This window comes from Scyliorhinus canicula, chromosome 1, assembly GCF_902713615.1.
Source record: "Scyliorhinus canicula chromosome 1, sScyCan1.1, whole genome shotgun sequence".
Taxonomy (NCBI): Eukaryota; Metazoa; Chordata; class Chondrichthyes; order Carcharhiniformes; family Scyliorhinidae; genus Scyliorhinus; species Scyliorhinus canicula.
In genome coordinates, this window is record NC_052146.1 from 140,771,217 (window position 1) to 140,786,483 (window position 15,267).

Below are 15,267 nucleotides of genomic sequence, written 5' to 3' on the forward strand. Positions count from 1 at the left end.
CATACTTCCCAACACATGGCTCAGTGAAATAACATTGCATCAAGACATGTTCTGCCTTACTTCCATTTGACTTCATTACACTAAAACTGTCCAGAAAATCTCACTTCACCAAAGCATTTCTCAAGCATCTTTTCATGGAGGCAACACTTCAAAGTTTTCATCTTTGCTGCTCCTGGCACAGGCCTCCTCGTGGCAATGGGGTATGTTGGGAACTTGGCTGCACTCCCCACCCCATGACCTTTCATCTCCTGAAATTTGAAGATGAAAGTTCACTCTGTAAGAAATTTCAAATTGCAGCAGTCACAAGCGTCCTTTGAGTCATGCCAAGCTTCATCTGGTGCAGGATGCAGCTCAAAACCCCGGTGGATGCACTACCATAGCAAAAACCTGAGGAGAAAGTCATCCAAGGATGGCCTGATTTTGTTTTCACAATCAGCCAAAAGTATGTCAAGCCTCATAGAGTGGTGAGTGCTGACGTAGGATTTGAACGTGAGCCACCATTTCCTGTCTGACTTGAGGCTACGAGGTAGTGAGTGAAGTTGACCTGATATGAATTTCTGAGGCCTCAAATGTGTGCACCTGAATTAGCAGACAGCGCGTCAATTTTCTGAATGTTTTCTTCAACTCTTTGCGAAATCTCTTCACGGAGAAGCAATAGATGACTGGATCAATGCAGCTGTTCAAGCTCAGCAAAGCCATGTTCAATTGATGTATAATGTCTATGGCCTTGGGAGAGCCACAATCAGGCATCCCTTTGGAGTTCACTTTGCTGATCTCCCAGGGGATTAGCGAAACATGATAGGGTAACACGCAGGCCAAAAACACCACCAGCATCCCCAGCACCATCGATTTAGCCAGCCTTCGATGGATGCCTTGAGAAGCTTTGCTTTGGGATGAAAGAGCTTTCATTATTGAAACATAGCTGAGTAAAACAATCAGCAAGGATATGAGGAAGAACGTAAAAGATGCATACACATAAAGTGTCCTGTCAGAGTATTCTTCAAAACATTTTGTGACGGTAAGCCCCTTCTTGAAAGACTGTTGTTGCAACAGTACAGGAATGGAACATGCAAACCAAAATATCCAAACAACCACACAAGTGCAAATGGATCCTATCGGCTTATTGAAAGGAATGTTCCGTTTTCTCATTCGGACAGTGCTGTACCTGTTCACGCTAATCAGGATCATAAAGGTGATGGCGCTGTATGTCGCCATGTAGTAGAATGCCCCAGCTAAACGGCAGATGACTTCTGAGAAGATCCAGTCTCCCCCTTTAAAATAATACACCACCCAAAATGGTAGAGTGAAGATAAACAGCATGTCGGCCAGAGACAGGTTAATCAGATACACGCGGATTGCTTTTTTAACCTTCCTGTCATTCCGTAGAAACGTCAGCAGTGCAATGCAGTTCCCAAAGAGTCCAACCACCAGGACCACCAAGTAAGTGAACGGTAGAATGAAGTTCTGAACAGGATGCCAGATGTCACAGGCCCCGGCTACTTGGCCTGACAAGCTGTAGTTCTCACTGGAGTTCATTGTTCCTCTGCAGAAAAATGAAACAAATATAAGGATACGTTCAATTAAAAATCTGTCAAAGCACCTGAGGAATTACACAGCATTCTAAAAGCTGTTTTCTGCTAATACTTGAAAAATTAATTACATAAATCCTCTTTATCTTATGTAAGTAAACATTGTGAAATTTACATATATTTCACTACTCTAATGGGTGTCTTTGTTCTTCACCAGGAATAGAATAGATAATAAGACTTAAAACACATTAGCCTGTTGAAACACCTGAGCCCCAGAGAAAATATTGCTTGACTGGTAGTTCTGGCTCTGTGGTCTCTGCTGTTACCTTCACAATGTTATTTTATACAAGATAGAATTTTCAAGTGCTTGCAGTTTCTGCTATTGAAACGTTAAAGGGTCTGGATAATTGGCACTACTATTTAGCTCCAGTCAAAGCTATTTGTTCATGATTAAATTGCTATTTTTAAAGTTTTTGTTCACATATCCTACTGTTACTATATGGTTTATTACTTCTATACAGTGTACAGTGGGTGTATGAACATGAAAGTGACATACCCTAGCATGGGGGGACATGAGGAGCCATAGGGAATGCTTGGAGAGGGTATACCTTGGCATGAGTGAATGAGGAGTCATGGGAGTTGTTTGGGACATACCTTTACACAGCAGTGGGGGGGGGGGGTTTGCAAATTGATGTAAATGATGCAAATTGTTTGGAGGCATACCTTTGCATGGGGGGCATGAGGAAACATAGAAAATAGGAGCAGGAGGAGCCATTCAGCCCTTGTACCCTGGTTCACTATTCCTATGATCATGGTTGATCAAAGACCTTTTGAATTTACTTTTCAAAAGGTTCCCTCATGCAGACTATGGTTTACCACACCTCCAATGTGTCCAGGACTCTTTAAAAAGCTGGCCCGATTCAATGAAAATTTCAAAGGACTAGGACATACCTATCCCTGCAATGGAGCCGTCCAGGTCAGCAGTGAAGGATGCAAACTTTTGATCCGAAACAACTTGTGCCCTTAAAAGGCACTCCCAAAAATCGATAGGATCTGGAATCGTAGAATTGGGATCCGCCACCATTTTTAAAAGGCTTCCATGTCATCCCAACTTAACCAAAGTCCAGACCAAATTCAATGATCCCACTGGAATCACAAATTCAGTGGTCTCTCTCAGCTGGAAGGTGTGCTATAAAGGAGCATTCACCAAAGGATTTAAGCAAGTGCTTTTTGTGACCTATTTTTTGCCTATTTAGAAAGAATTCTCTGGCTAATTTATACATTGACTTTGTTGCAAAATTACATTTGGTATACATGGCATTAACTATGATTCATAACGGATTAGCTCCCAGGGACACACAGTTATTTGGAACTACATTTGGGGTAGCTCATGAAACAATTAACAGGGCTGTTGACATTAACAATTGGTTTGGGAGAATGGAGAGAGGTAATTTGTATGTTCCAGAAATGTTTGCATCAAAAATGTTGGATTGATTTCGTTGAACACAGCCGAAGGTCAACCTAAAACCACTCCTCTGTTTTTAAAATGAGTCTTATATCCATGTATCTATAACCTATGAATAAACACAGCACCATGGGTGGATCTTGACTTTGTAGAAAACTAATGAGAGTGAATCAGTATCCAGTGGAAATAAAAATTAGGGGAGATGATGGGCGCGTTTCTCCCAAAAGTCCTCTAGTGAGCGCATTTAGCCACATGCACATGGCTATTCAATGCTATTCGCATTGAATAAGAGGCCTGAATGGAGAACGAGCGGCCGAGGCCGCACATAGCCCTTGTTTTTACAGTGGGGAACTTGCTTGCTGGAACTCCCCATTGTAGCGAGAAATCAGGACGCCATTTTAAAATGGATTGCTTCCCTGCCTCTAAGTCAGAAATGAAAAAATGAAATGAAAATCGCTTATTGTCACGTGTAGGCTTGAATGAAGTTCCTGTGAAAAGTCCCTATTCGCCACATTCCGGCACCTGTTCGGGGAGGTTGGTACGGGAATCGAACCGTGCTGCTGGCCTGCCTTGGTCTGCTTTAAAAGCCAGCGATTTAGACCAGTGTGCTAAACCAGCCACAACCAGAAGGTCTGTGTTTGAGTCCCATTCCAGCACATGATGACCAGGTTGGATATCAAGCTGTGGACTTTAATTTTGGATATGCCTATGGCAGTTGATAAGAGTGGGAGAGACTCCTCCTCAGCCAGGTCGTGCAAAAGGCAATGGCAAACCACTACAGTGCCTTGCCAAACATAACTCTGGGTCAATGCATGGCAGCCTATGGTCACCAATGCCTTCTTAGGTTGTGCTACCTGAAGAAAATGAGATGATGGTGTACAGTGTTGGCTGGCATATTGTGAATGTAAGCTGTATAGGATTATTGGCTCGTATTTCAGTCATGATCCGATTGAATGGTGGAGGCAGGCTCGAAGGGCTGCATTGCCTGCTTCTGTTCCTCATTCCCATGTTCTTATGTATTTTTCAGTCCAAAATGAACAATGACCTCAAAACCCACCAAAGCCAAGTACATCAGTGTAAACATTCCAAAGGCTTTCTGAGGTAACTGCAATACAAGTGAGATCCAGTGACTGACTTGTTAAGTTTGGATAATAATTGAAGATGGTATCAGCAATGTTCCTATAACATTTGGCAGCTTTACGAGTTACAACATGACTTATATGAGGGAAGCCATGCTTAAGAACCCTCTGAAAGACATAATAGCATTTCAGTGCCAAACACGACATACAAGAAGGCCGCAAATTGACAATTCATTTTTAAATGTCCATATTTTAAAAGATACAATAGCAATATAATATTTATATAATAAGTCAGCCTCATGGCAGAGTGTTGGGGTTTTCTGTCTCATCAGGTTTATGAGTCATTTGGTAAATGATATGTACAATTCTGAAGAGTTTTATTTTTACTGCCCCTCAGGTACAGAGAGTGCATTATTGTGGAGGAAATGGTTATATTCTCCTTCAAGAAATGATAAACTTTCTTACAGATTTTCAGAGAACTTTTCAGCTAGTTATTCATTTTAACCGATGGAAACTCATTGGCAGAATGTGTGCAATTTTTCACAGGTGATTTTAGCGTATACCAGAGTGAAACATTTCCCTTTTTGCTCCTAACTTCCTCTCCTACATGGACTCATGCTGGTGGGATAGTTTCTCAATCCCCTTAACAATCCAGCAGCTCTCTCACGAGGGAGCTTTGTCCACAACCTAGAGGAGGTTTTCAAAAGGTTCCAGCAAACTGGAGTAAGATTAAAGAGAAAGAAATGCACCTTTAAGGCAAAAGAAATGACTTAGTTTGGGTTTAGAGTAGGTGCACAAGGGTTGCACCGATGGAAGTTAAAGTTATGGCTACTAAAGAAGCACAAGCTCCAAAGAACGTGTCAGAGATAAAATCTTTTCTTGGATGGTAAATTATTATGAAAGGTGTATTCCAAATTTGTCCACCATATTGGCACCTCTACATGCATTATTTAAAAAAAACCAGAGATGATGCTGGTAGACACAGCTAAATGAAGCCCTCAGACAAGTGAAGCAAACCCTGTCATCGTCTTGCCTTTTCGTCCATTTGAACCCTTTCAAAGAAATCATCTCACTAGTGTTACATCTCCTTATGGAATTGAGGCTGTCACATAAAATGGAGGCTGGGTTAGAAAGGCCCATCAACTATGCATCAAGTGCCTAATTGATTGAGAAGAGGCCTACTACCAGATTGACAAAGAGGAGTTGGCCATCATCTTCGGGATAAAGAAATTCCACCAATATATTAGCATTGCTGCCTCACAGTGCCAGGGGCCTAGGTTCGATTACGACCTTGGGTAACTGTGTGCAGTTTGCACCTTCTCCCCGTGACTGCATTGGTTTCCCCCGGGTGCTCCGATTTCATCCCACAGTCCAAAGTTATGCAGACTAGGTGGATTGGCCATGCTAAATTGCCGCTTAGTGTCCAAAGGTTGGGTGGAGTTACAGGAATAGGGCGGGGGAGTGAGCCTAGATAGCGTACTCTTTCAGAGGGTCGGTGCTGACTCAATGGGTTGAATGACCTCCTTCTGCATTGTAGGGATTCTACATTCATTTTCATTAAGTGAGTGACAGCAGGCTATGGACAACATTGCTGTCTTCATTTTGATCTCATCTAGCGTCTGTGGCCAGGAATGTCCTTTAAACGGCACTATTGTAACTTTGTTATGAGTACAATGGAAACTTCCTTTACATAGCCCAGGAATGCCCGTGGAGCTGCTTCTCCTGCCCCATCACGCTCACAATGTTAAAATAATGGAACAGGAGTCGCTCCCAGGAAACGTCTGGTCCATGTTCCCATATTTCCCATCGGGAGCCGATGCAGCTCACTTGGCTAGACAGCTGGCTCGTGATGCAGAATAAGGCCAGCAGTGTGGGTTCAGGTCCTGTACTGGCTGAGGTTATTAGGAAGGCCCCATCTTCTCAACCTTGCCCCTCGCCTGAGGTGTGGTGATCCTCAGGTTAAATCACCATAAGTCAGCTCTTCCCCTCAAATGGGGGAAAGCAGCCTATGGACACATGGGACAATGGTGACTTTACCTTTGACTTACATTTACCATTTACTGGTCAACAAAGGTTCCAAACTTTCCCCTCACTAACTGGTAGATCCTGAGGTCAGTTGGAATAATGCTCAGATCAGTTTACTCAGCAGAGATGAGGATTAAGCCCTGAATATTGCAATCCTGTACATCTCTATATCTAACAAAATACATTTACTCTCAACCATCGGAAAATTCTCAACATTCATATTTCTGTATAAATTTTTGTCATATCAATCTGTTTTGAGAAATTGATAGAAAACAGAAAATCTTGTCCATTAATATATTGGCAAGTGCTGTCACAGAATCGACTGAGTAATTTGCTGACAGCCCACTGCACGGTGTTCAAGTTGCCGCAATGGTTGATGGTGATTTCAAACCCTATGAAAGCAGCTATCCGAGGCAAACATAGTTGTCAGCATCTTGATTTCATATCAAAATGCATAGTTCAGCGCTGAAACCTGCCATTAGGGACACGGCAGGTTTCTCCAAGACACATAAAACACTCCGTAGGAGCAAACAAACTCAGCGAATAAAAACTGAATCATTCAACCCATTCCCTGTTAAATCTTGAATATGGAAATTAGTGTGATATAAATAATACTTTCCATTATTTTACATCATGGTCTGAATCACTCACTTAGTCATATTTTGCATTTGGTCATATTTGGTTTCAAATGAGTGGCAATCGATTGTTGCTGATGTTATTGCCCATTGAAGCCATGGTGAAGAGATCATCAGAGAGCTTATCTGTCCTGTCAGGATAGTTTCAGATTTTTAATCAAGCCAGTGAGATAGTTTCCCACCATCGGTAACCCTACAGCAAGTGGCACAATTCCAACAGAAGACACTGCTGGCTGCCAGATGTGCCACTCGCCCCACAGAATATGTTGCTTTACTTCCGCAACCGACATTTCATCATATGGCACAGGGGTGAAAGAATAACACATTGGCTCATTCATCAAGAGTTTGGGTGGATTGCAACTTGTGACAAAGTTTGAGTGATTGTAGAGAGTTTGCTTAACAGCAGTAAAGCATGACAACAAAGATTTTTTGAATATAATTTCTTCCTCGACGAAGGAACCATAAATAGTGCAATGGGCTATTGAGGAACAGATATCGTATACGCTTTCTCTTTCACTAACTGGGGCTGGTTTAACACAGTGGGCTAAACAGCTGGCTTGTAATGCAGAACAAGGCCAGCAGCGTGGGTTCAATTCCCGTATCGGCCACCCAAACAGGCGCCGGAATGTGGCGACTAGGTGCTTTTCACAGTAACTTTATTGAAGTCTACTTGTGACAATAAGTGGTTATTATTATTACTAAGAAATTACCAGCAATGCGGACAGCAAACTTACACCAAATTTGGGGGCTCCTCAGTCACGTTCCACAATTGTGACCCCATTTTGTTCGTAGCTTCTTTAAGAGTGTTCGCTCGATTCCTCTACAGCATACAGTCAGTGGTACCCTATGAGAATGGAACATTGTTGTTAATACATTGATGCAAATGTGTGCCAGATTCACAAGCTGCCCACTCACATTTCATAGAACCAATTCCTTTCACATCTCGCTTCCTGCATTGCTGGTACTGACTGCTATTTTTGTGAATGTCTGCTTGAAGCTCGGTTTTGCCCAGATTATTCATCCTGTTAGCGGTGAGTTTAGTATACTTAATGTATTGTAGCATTGGAAAAATAAATTGCGTGTGTTTGAATGAATCATAAGAAGTTAATCAAAGCAGATTTGGCGGATGAAACCATTTTTTGTTCTTTCCTTGTTTTCTGATTGCAATAGTTTCAATCTTCAATATTCAAAGACAAGGTGAGCATGAATGAAGCCTCTGGCATTTAGGGGCTTTCATATTACAGAGATTAGAATTCCACTACTGGCAATGTTGGAACTGTACTAGCATTATTTAACAAGGACTAGACATTGCGATAAGATATAAAATAAGGAAAATCAAGCAGTTTTCTTTACTGGGATACTATGAATATTATGAATGCACCTTCCATGACCATCAAATTCCAGTAAGAAGTCTTACAACACCAGGTTAATGGTGTGATCATTAAATTCCAGAGTGGGACTTGGACCCAGAGCTTCTGACCCAGAGAAAGGGATGCTACCATTGGGCCACAACAGCTCCCTATTGACTGAATTAATGAGGTTAAAAATAGCAAGTGTTCCCCAGACCACACTTCAGCTGTTCGCATTATACACTTTCTGATACTATATCACTTTCTGATAAGAGTTTCTGTAAAAACTTGAGAAACTTTGGAAACATAGAAAATAGGAGCAGGAGTAGGCCATTTGGCCCCTTGAGCCTGCTCCTCCATTCATTATGATCATGGCTAATCATCCAATTCAATAGGCTGTTCCAGCCTTTCCCCAATACCCGTTGGCGACTTTTGTCTGAAGAGTTATATCTAACCCCTTCTGTGGTCATGAATTCCACAGGCTCACCACTCACTGAATCATCTCAGTCCTAAAGGGCCTACCCCGTATCCTTAGGCTCTGACCGCTGGTTCTGGACTCCCCTGCCATCGGGAACATTCTTCCTACATCTACCCTGTCTAGTCCTGTTAGAATTTTATAAGTTTCCACAAGATCCTGCCTCCCCTTCTTCTGAACTCCAGTGAATACAATCCTAACTGAAGAATCCAAAAACCATTGTGAACACAAAATAGCAGAACTGCTCCTGTACCTTTTCCCATGACTGAGCCAGAGTGCAATTGCACCAGGGTGCTCCCTACCCTTCCGTTAAAATCAAGGGATCGTAACTGGCCCATTTCATGCACCACAGCCTAAGATGGATATTAGGCCCTAACAAATGAGGGAGCCAGATCTGTTTCACTCAGGATGGCAACAAAAGATTTTTTTATATCAATTCCTGTGGAGCGAGGAGGAGCAGGATGCATCAATCCCACAATGTCCCAGTCAAATCACTTTCAACTCATTCCCACTGCAGAGAATTCCAATGGTCTGACTCAGCTGTTCTTCTCTCTCATTGTGTGGAGCATGTGCCTTAGATCTAGGATAATAGCATAGCCCACTTTTAATACTCAAAACACTATCTAAGATGGTGCTATAATTTGTTTTGCCTGAACCATGTGTCTTACTCAGTGTGTTCTGAATGAATGAGTCCTGTGGTAAAAGGTTTGTCAACTTCCAATGTCACTCCATGGTTAACACACACTCAGAACTAAAGTAACAACTGAAGTAACAGCTCCTGGATAAATGATGCATTTATAAGAACACAATTGTAACAGACATTTACAATATAGGACATCCTGTAGAAACCCCCCACATATTGAACTTTGGTGAACATAACCACACAGAAGATGCTAATCTCTTTCTCCCTTCAATTTTCACACTAAAAAGTCAGAGAAGGACAGAATGCTGGGTGTTAACAATTTGATAGTTGCAGAAATGCTTATTGAAAGAGATTCTAAATACAAAAATCAGCATCTAAAGAAAAGTTATTAAATGCTTGCATTCTCTGAAGAGACCAAAAGTAGTAGGTCTGATGAGTGAGTGAGCCTGGGAACCCAGGCTAACCACTTAACCATTCTTCAGTCAGCAGATTCTACCTGTAGTGTTTGAAGCGACATAGTTTGGTAATAGTAGTGCTTTTTCCCCCCTCTTTGAAAAGATAAAACAGTCCATCAGCTATTTATTCATTCTCATTGCTTACTTCCTGAACACTGGGCTTGAGCACAATTTTTTTGTTTGCTCCTAACATGTGCTACTGTCCCATGGTAAAATAAAATCTGAGGCCGTGCCTGCTTTTAAGTAGTGGTGCAGTGAAATTATCACTGGATTAGTAATCCAAGGACTCAGGGTAATGCTCTGGGGTCCTGTGTTCAAATCCCAAAATGGCAGATGGTGAAATTTGAATTCAATAAAAACCTACAATTAAAAATATAACGATGACCACAAAACCATTGTCAATTATTGGAAAAAAAAACATCTGGTTCGCTAATGTACTTTCGGGAAGGAAAGCTGCCGTCCTTACCCGGTCTGGCCTACATGTGACTCCAGACCCACACAGCGATGCGGTTGACTCTTCACTGCCCCCTCTAAAATGGCCCAGTAAGCCATTCAGTTCAAGGGTAATTAGGGATGGGCAACAAATGCTGGACCAGCCAACGACACCCGCATCCCAAAAACAAATATATAAAAAAGAAATTCCCACCTCCTTTCCTCTCTCATCACATATGCTCCCAACTGACTCCCAAACTCCCTGGGTAGAATCAAAATCCGAGGGTGGCTGACTCTCTGAAATCAGTGCACCTCATATCATCTGACTGCACAGTGACACTTGCAGAGGTGTGGAGCATAAGTATGTGCTCTCAGGCAACTGGTCATGTCGTGTGTAGATGTTTTTTTTAAAAAGCAGTTTAACAGCACAAATTATTAATACAAACTGCTCAGGTTACATAAGCTTCAAAAAATGAATAAGACTAGTCTGACATTGAAATCTGGAAAATAATAATACAAAAGAAGAAGTGTTTTAGTCCGGCTCTTGCCCATGCAAACACCATCTGCTCTACTTCCCACACATATGAAAAGACCAATGTAGAACCAACGTCCAGTATCGAATTGCGGTTCGTGGTGAGGGTAGAAATACAGACTTTCTGAATGTCTGTGATACTGACAGCTGCAGAGTCTGTGCCTTTTCTCAGTAATTACACAGTTAAAATACACAACTTCCTTGTTTGGCCAGCAATATAAGCCAACAAAATGTGTAAATACCCATGCCATTGACGCACATCCTTACAACAAACAAATCGACAGTGGCGCCAATCACTTCAACAATCTACCTGATATGACATCTGTATGGTAGTTGTGGCTAAGTGGTTAAGATGAAACACTCTAGGTCCATTTCAGCCTCTATGTAACAGCTTTGAATCCTGTCACCCACCTCGGGGATTTTCCCCTGACTAAAAGAGCAGTTGAATTTGTTGCCTTAGATGGCAGGAATCAGGCAAACTCTAATATGTGCACCAGAGATGTCCAAAGATGTGCTGGTTAATTGGATTGACTGTGCTAAATTGGCCCTAGGTGGCGATACCGAGATAGTGTGGGGTTTGGGCCTGGGTAGGGTGCTCTTTCGGAGGGTCGGTGTAGCTTCGATGGGCCGAATGGCCTCCTTCTGCACTGTAGGGATTCTCTGATTCGATGAAGATGGGGAGAAAGCAGGTTTGTGTCTCTGAGGGAAAGTGCTAAGTGGAGACCAATCATTTCCACACAGGAAGAGAGAAGTTGGAAGGCAAGTTATCTCAGATACTGCTGTGCACTTACTATTGGCAATACACAATAGAGTGTGTGGTCCATGGAAAGCCTACAAAAGCAAAATGAGGGAGACGAAGTAATTTAAAATATAATTGGCGAAGTGTGTCTAATTAGTATTGCCCTTACATTATATGATAATTATAGATAGAATTTTAATAAGATTATTTTAAGGTTGAAGATTAATACTGTGTCTGTGAAGGGAGGGATGTACAATGCTGGGACTGGAGTATTTTGATTTCATCATATCTGGCACTACAAATTCAGACTTTTTTTATTGTAACATTGACTTAAAAAAACGTCACAGTAGTCAAGGGTGTAGCAGGTACGTGATCTATTGTAATGTAAACACATCACAATGATTAGTGTTCACAATGGGTTTTCGGCAGATGTCCTAAGTCATCATGAACTTAATAAAGCCATTTGCTAAGTGTGCAGAGATGTAGCATTGCATTGAGCTTCATTGATTAGTGAAGTCCCAGAGTAGATTCTCAATCTGTACAAGCTCGTGGTTTTGTGCCAAATGGCCATGAGGGGGCTACTTTTGTCTCAATGCCATCAAATTGGCTCGGAAGCAAAGAAGGATATGCAAATGACAAAAACAATCAGCTAAGCCTGATCACCGCACAGCGTCCTCTGCTAGAAATGGGCATTCATTGAGGGGCAGATAGGACTTGGTTCTGTCAACTTCCATAGTGAAATATGCAGCACTCAGTATCTAGGTTGGCACGCAAACAATTGGGCATTGCACCAGAGGGCTGCCAACACCACCCGTGAAGGCAATTCTTGATAGATGTTTACATGTTAACTTGAATGGAAAGGAAATGGAGGAGCAATATATCATGGGAGCGATATATCATGAGCAGCCTATCCAGAATCACCCATTTCATATTATTGTCATTCAAATAAAAAAGGAAAGGACTTGTATTTGTAAAACATCTTTCACAACCCCAGGATGTCAAAACATCTTTTACAGCTGGTAAGGTACTTTTGGTTTGTTGACAATGGGACCATGTCGGAAATGCAACAATCAATTTGCGCACAGCAGGATCCCACAAATGTAATGTGCTAATGACCAGATAAACTAATTACATAATGGTTGTTTGATAGTTGAGGGATGAATATAGATCCAAGTGGCCAGGACCGTGGGGGTGACCCCACCCTGCTCTACTTAAAATAAGACTGTGGAATCTTTTACTTCAGCCTGAGAGGGCAGCCAGGACTACGGTTTAATGTCTTAACCAAATACTAACACCTCCAATTGTGTGGCAGTGGACTGTTAGTGTAGATTATAGGAGCTCATGTCCTGAAATAGGACTTGAATCTGCAACTTTCTGACTTACAACTACAACAAACACCTGCAGGAAAGTAAAGGAGAAAATTAGGTGCAGGTAGGGGAGGAGTGGAAATATGTTATTTTATTAATTTGTGAAGATAATCCCATTTAAACACCTTAGCTGTTATCTTAGCCATTAAAGAGCTGTAGTGAATGGTTAAATTGAGAAAAAGAGTGTCAGATTTGGAGCTCTGTCTGAGGGGGGAGAATGGAAATCATCAGCTGCAAATTTGCCACTGTTAGTTTTGACTTCAATACTCAGCACCAAAGGACAATGTTGCTGCATTGGAAAATTCCGGAAGTCTGTTTAATTTCATGAATCGTGAGGGACGACAGTTAGAATATGTCATTCAACACCCACCAAAGTGGTGCTGGGGTAAATTCATGTTTCAGCAGATCCTACAGATATTGTTTAGGTAGTTTCAGATTCACTTTACTTATATTTATTACCACTAAACTAATACAAGGTTAAATTAGTTCAGTACAAAACAAAATCTCAAATCAAATGCCTGACAGGATATCATATTTGAAGACAATGTTCCTTTAAGTGGTCAGTACCCTTTTAAGCTCTTGGCAGGACAGACAACCAATCAAAATAACCAGAGGGAAATTTTAAACAACAGTGCACTTAACCAACGTCCACGCTGAGGAAAAGGATAAAACAATGTATTCACTTCCGATTTGTTGAATAATCAAACAAATTACAACAAGAACACAATTTGTAAATTGTTGACACATTTCTCATTCCGTTTTTTTGTTCAATTTTCCGCATGTCAGTTCTGCAAACGCTTTTGTGTGTTTACAAAATTTAAATTGCAGAAGGGATGTGCTGCACCACAGGGTGTAAGATGTGGGTTTGTGGCACCTCACCCACACAATGTGTTCCCACTTTCAGCCAAGTCTGCAGGGGAGTGAGTGGGCCAGCACAAATGAGGTGCTGCACCCTGAGGAGAGCAGTGTCAGTTGACTTGGATCCAATCTACTCTCTTCGTCCCAGGAGGTGATTATAGATTGGCATTGACAGAGACCTGCCTGGAGTGAGTCAACATACCCCTCTCAGCAAGGGGGGGACGGACACTGCTGAAAAAGCTGGGATGAATAAATAACTGCAATTACAATAATTGGCCATGCTAAATTGTCCCTTCGTGTCCAAAGGATTTGGTGGGATCCTGGGGAAAGGGTGGCGGCCTGAGCCTGGAAAGGGTGCTCTTTCAGAGGTCAGCGATGCCTCGATGGGCCGAATGGCCTCCTTCAGCAATGCAGGGATTCTATCATTCTATGAGCAGTGCAGCTAATTCCAAATTCCCAAATGTACATTGATATAAATGTGCAACTTCCGATACACCAAGTAAATCCGTCTGATACCGCAAAGTAAAATAGTGCTGAAAATCATTTTTGTCTTTCGTAAAGCAGAGAAGATTCAAACTTGAACACTTTCAAACTCAATCTTTGTTTCTAAATACAGATACGAAGGCTGAAGCACTCACCACTCACCCTGAGTCAACAAACAAGGCAACCAGTCATCTGTGAATTCAGAAAGTACTGGAGAAGCAATCTGGAGGGGATCCTTGCAGCGACATATGCCTATTTTGCACACAAGTAGCCAGTGGAGTTGTTTGTTCATTTACACTCAATAAATTAATACAGGATTGAAAATGCCCAGTTCTCTTAACAGTTGCTTAGACACACCCCTTCTCACTCATTGGCCAGTGGTTTGTTTTGAAACTCCCTGCAGCTTCTCAGATCATGCCTGATCTGTTTCGATTTTTTTATACATTACTTTAATCAAAGCCTTCTCGTAAATTACTCATAGTAAGCATGTCTTCTCCACTTCACTTGCTTGATGCTGTGGTGAGTGAGTGGAATTTTTTCAATTCATAAGTCGTCTGCGGGGCTTTCTACTTCCTATCACAATCTATGCTTTGATCTATTTTACATTTAGAGAATAGAAACACAAATTTCACACCAGTGCTAGTTCAGCTTAACAATAAACTCTAATGAATCAAATTGCCTTGACAGAGTTAACATGAACCATCTTCTTCTTCTTCCTCGATGGAGTCAGATAAAGCTGATGGAGAAAGATGGTTTAACATGGCAACGATTGAATCTGGAATTGAGTTCTATGGCAGTAACCTGCAAAATAGCTACCACGTTAATCTGTTGCCGTGTCTGTTGCTATGTTAGTTATGATCGGTTAATACTGAACTAAAAACTAGCCAGTATTCCCACACCAATCCCTTCCAACCTCTAGAATTCTCCTTTTGAGTGCAGATTCGATGGGCCAAAGGCTTCTTCTGTGAGATTCTGTGAGTTTCTTTTGTTTTTAAATGTATTTTATTACAAACATGGGCGAAATTCTCTGCAGACCGTCGTAACGCCGATTTCCGGCGAGCAAAATTGGTGTAGATGACTCCGGCGTGGGGGCCTTCTTTTAGGCAGCTATTCTCCGTTCCCGGAGGGGCCAGCAGCTGACTGACGCGATACGCGTCAGTTTCACCAGCTGCGGAAGTGGTGAGACCCGGCGTTTTTGGGG

General features: G+C 41.9%; 1 protein-coding gene across 1 annotated transcript; it reads right to left on the bottom strand.

Moving 5' to 3' along the window:
* Nucleotides 1–500: 500 nt before the first annotated feature.
* On the bottom strand, nt 501–14,356 carry LOC119977622 (platelet-activating factor receptor-like). Its single transcript, XM_038818768.1, has 3 exons — nt 14,229–14,356; nt 7,468–7,577; nt 501–1,543 (listed from the first exon to the last, which is right to left on the bottom strand). Exons 2-3 carry the CDS (start codon nt 7,512–7,514, stop codon nt 520–522), a joined length of 1,071 nt encoding a protein of 356 aa, XP_038674696.1. The 5' UTR covers nt 7,515–7,577; nt 14,229–14,356; the 3' UTR covers nt 501–519.
* Between the last annotated feature and the right edge of the window lie 911 nt (nt 14,357–15,267).

What these genes read in the sequence shown, in the direction of transcription:
- LOC119977622 (XM_038818768.1), bottom strand. Translation starts at nt 7,514, where the DNA reads ATGGGGTCACAATTGTGGAACGTGACTGAGGAGCCCCCAAATTTGGT. An exon ending in GAGGAGCCCCCAAATTTGGT is followed by an intron (nt 1,544 to 7,467) that starts GTAAGTTTGCTG and finishes ATTTTTCTGCAG; the next exon opens with AGGAACAATGAACTCCAGTG.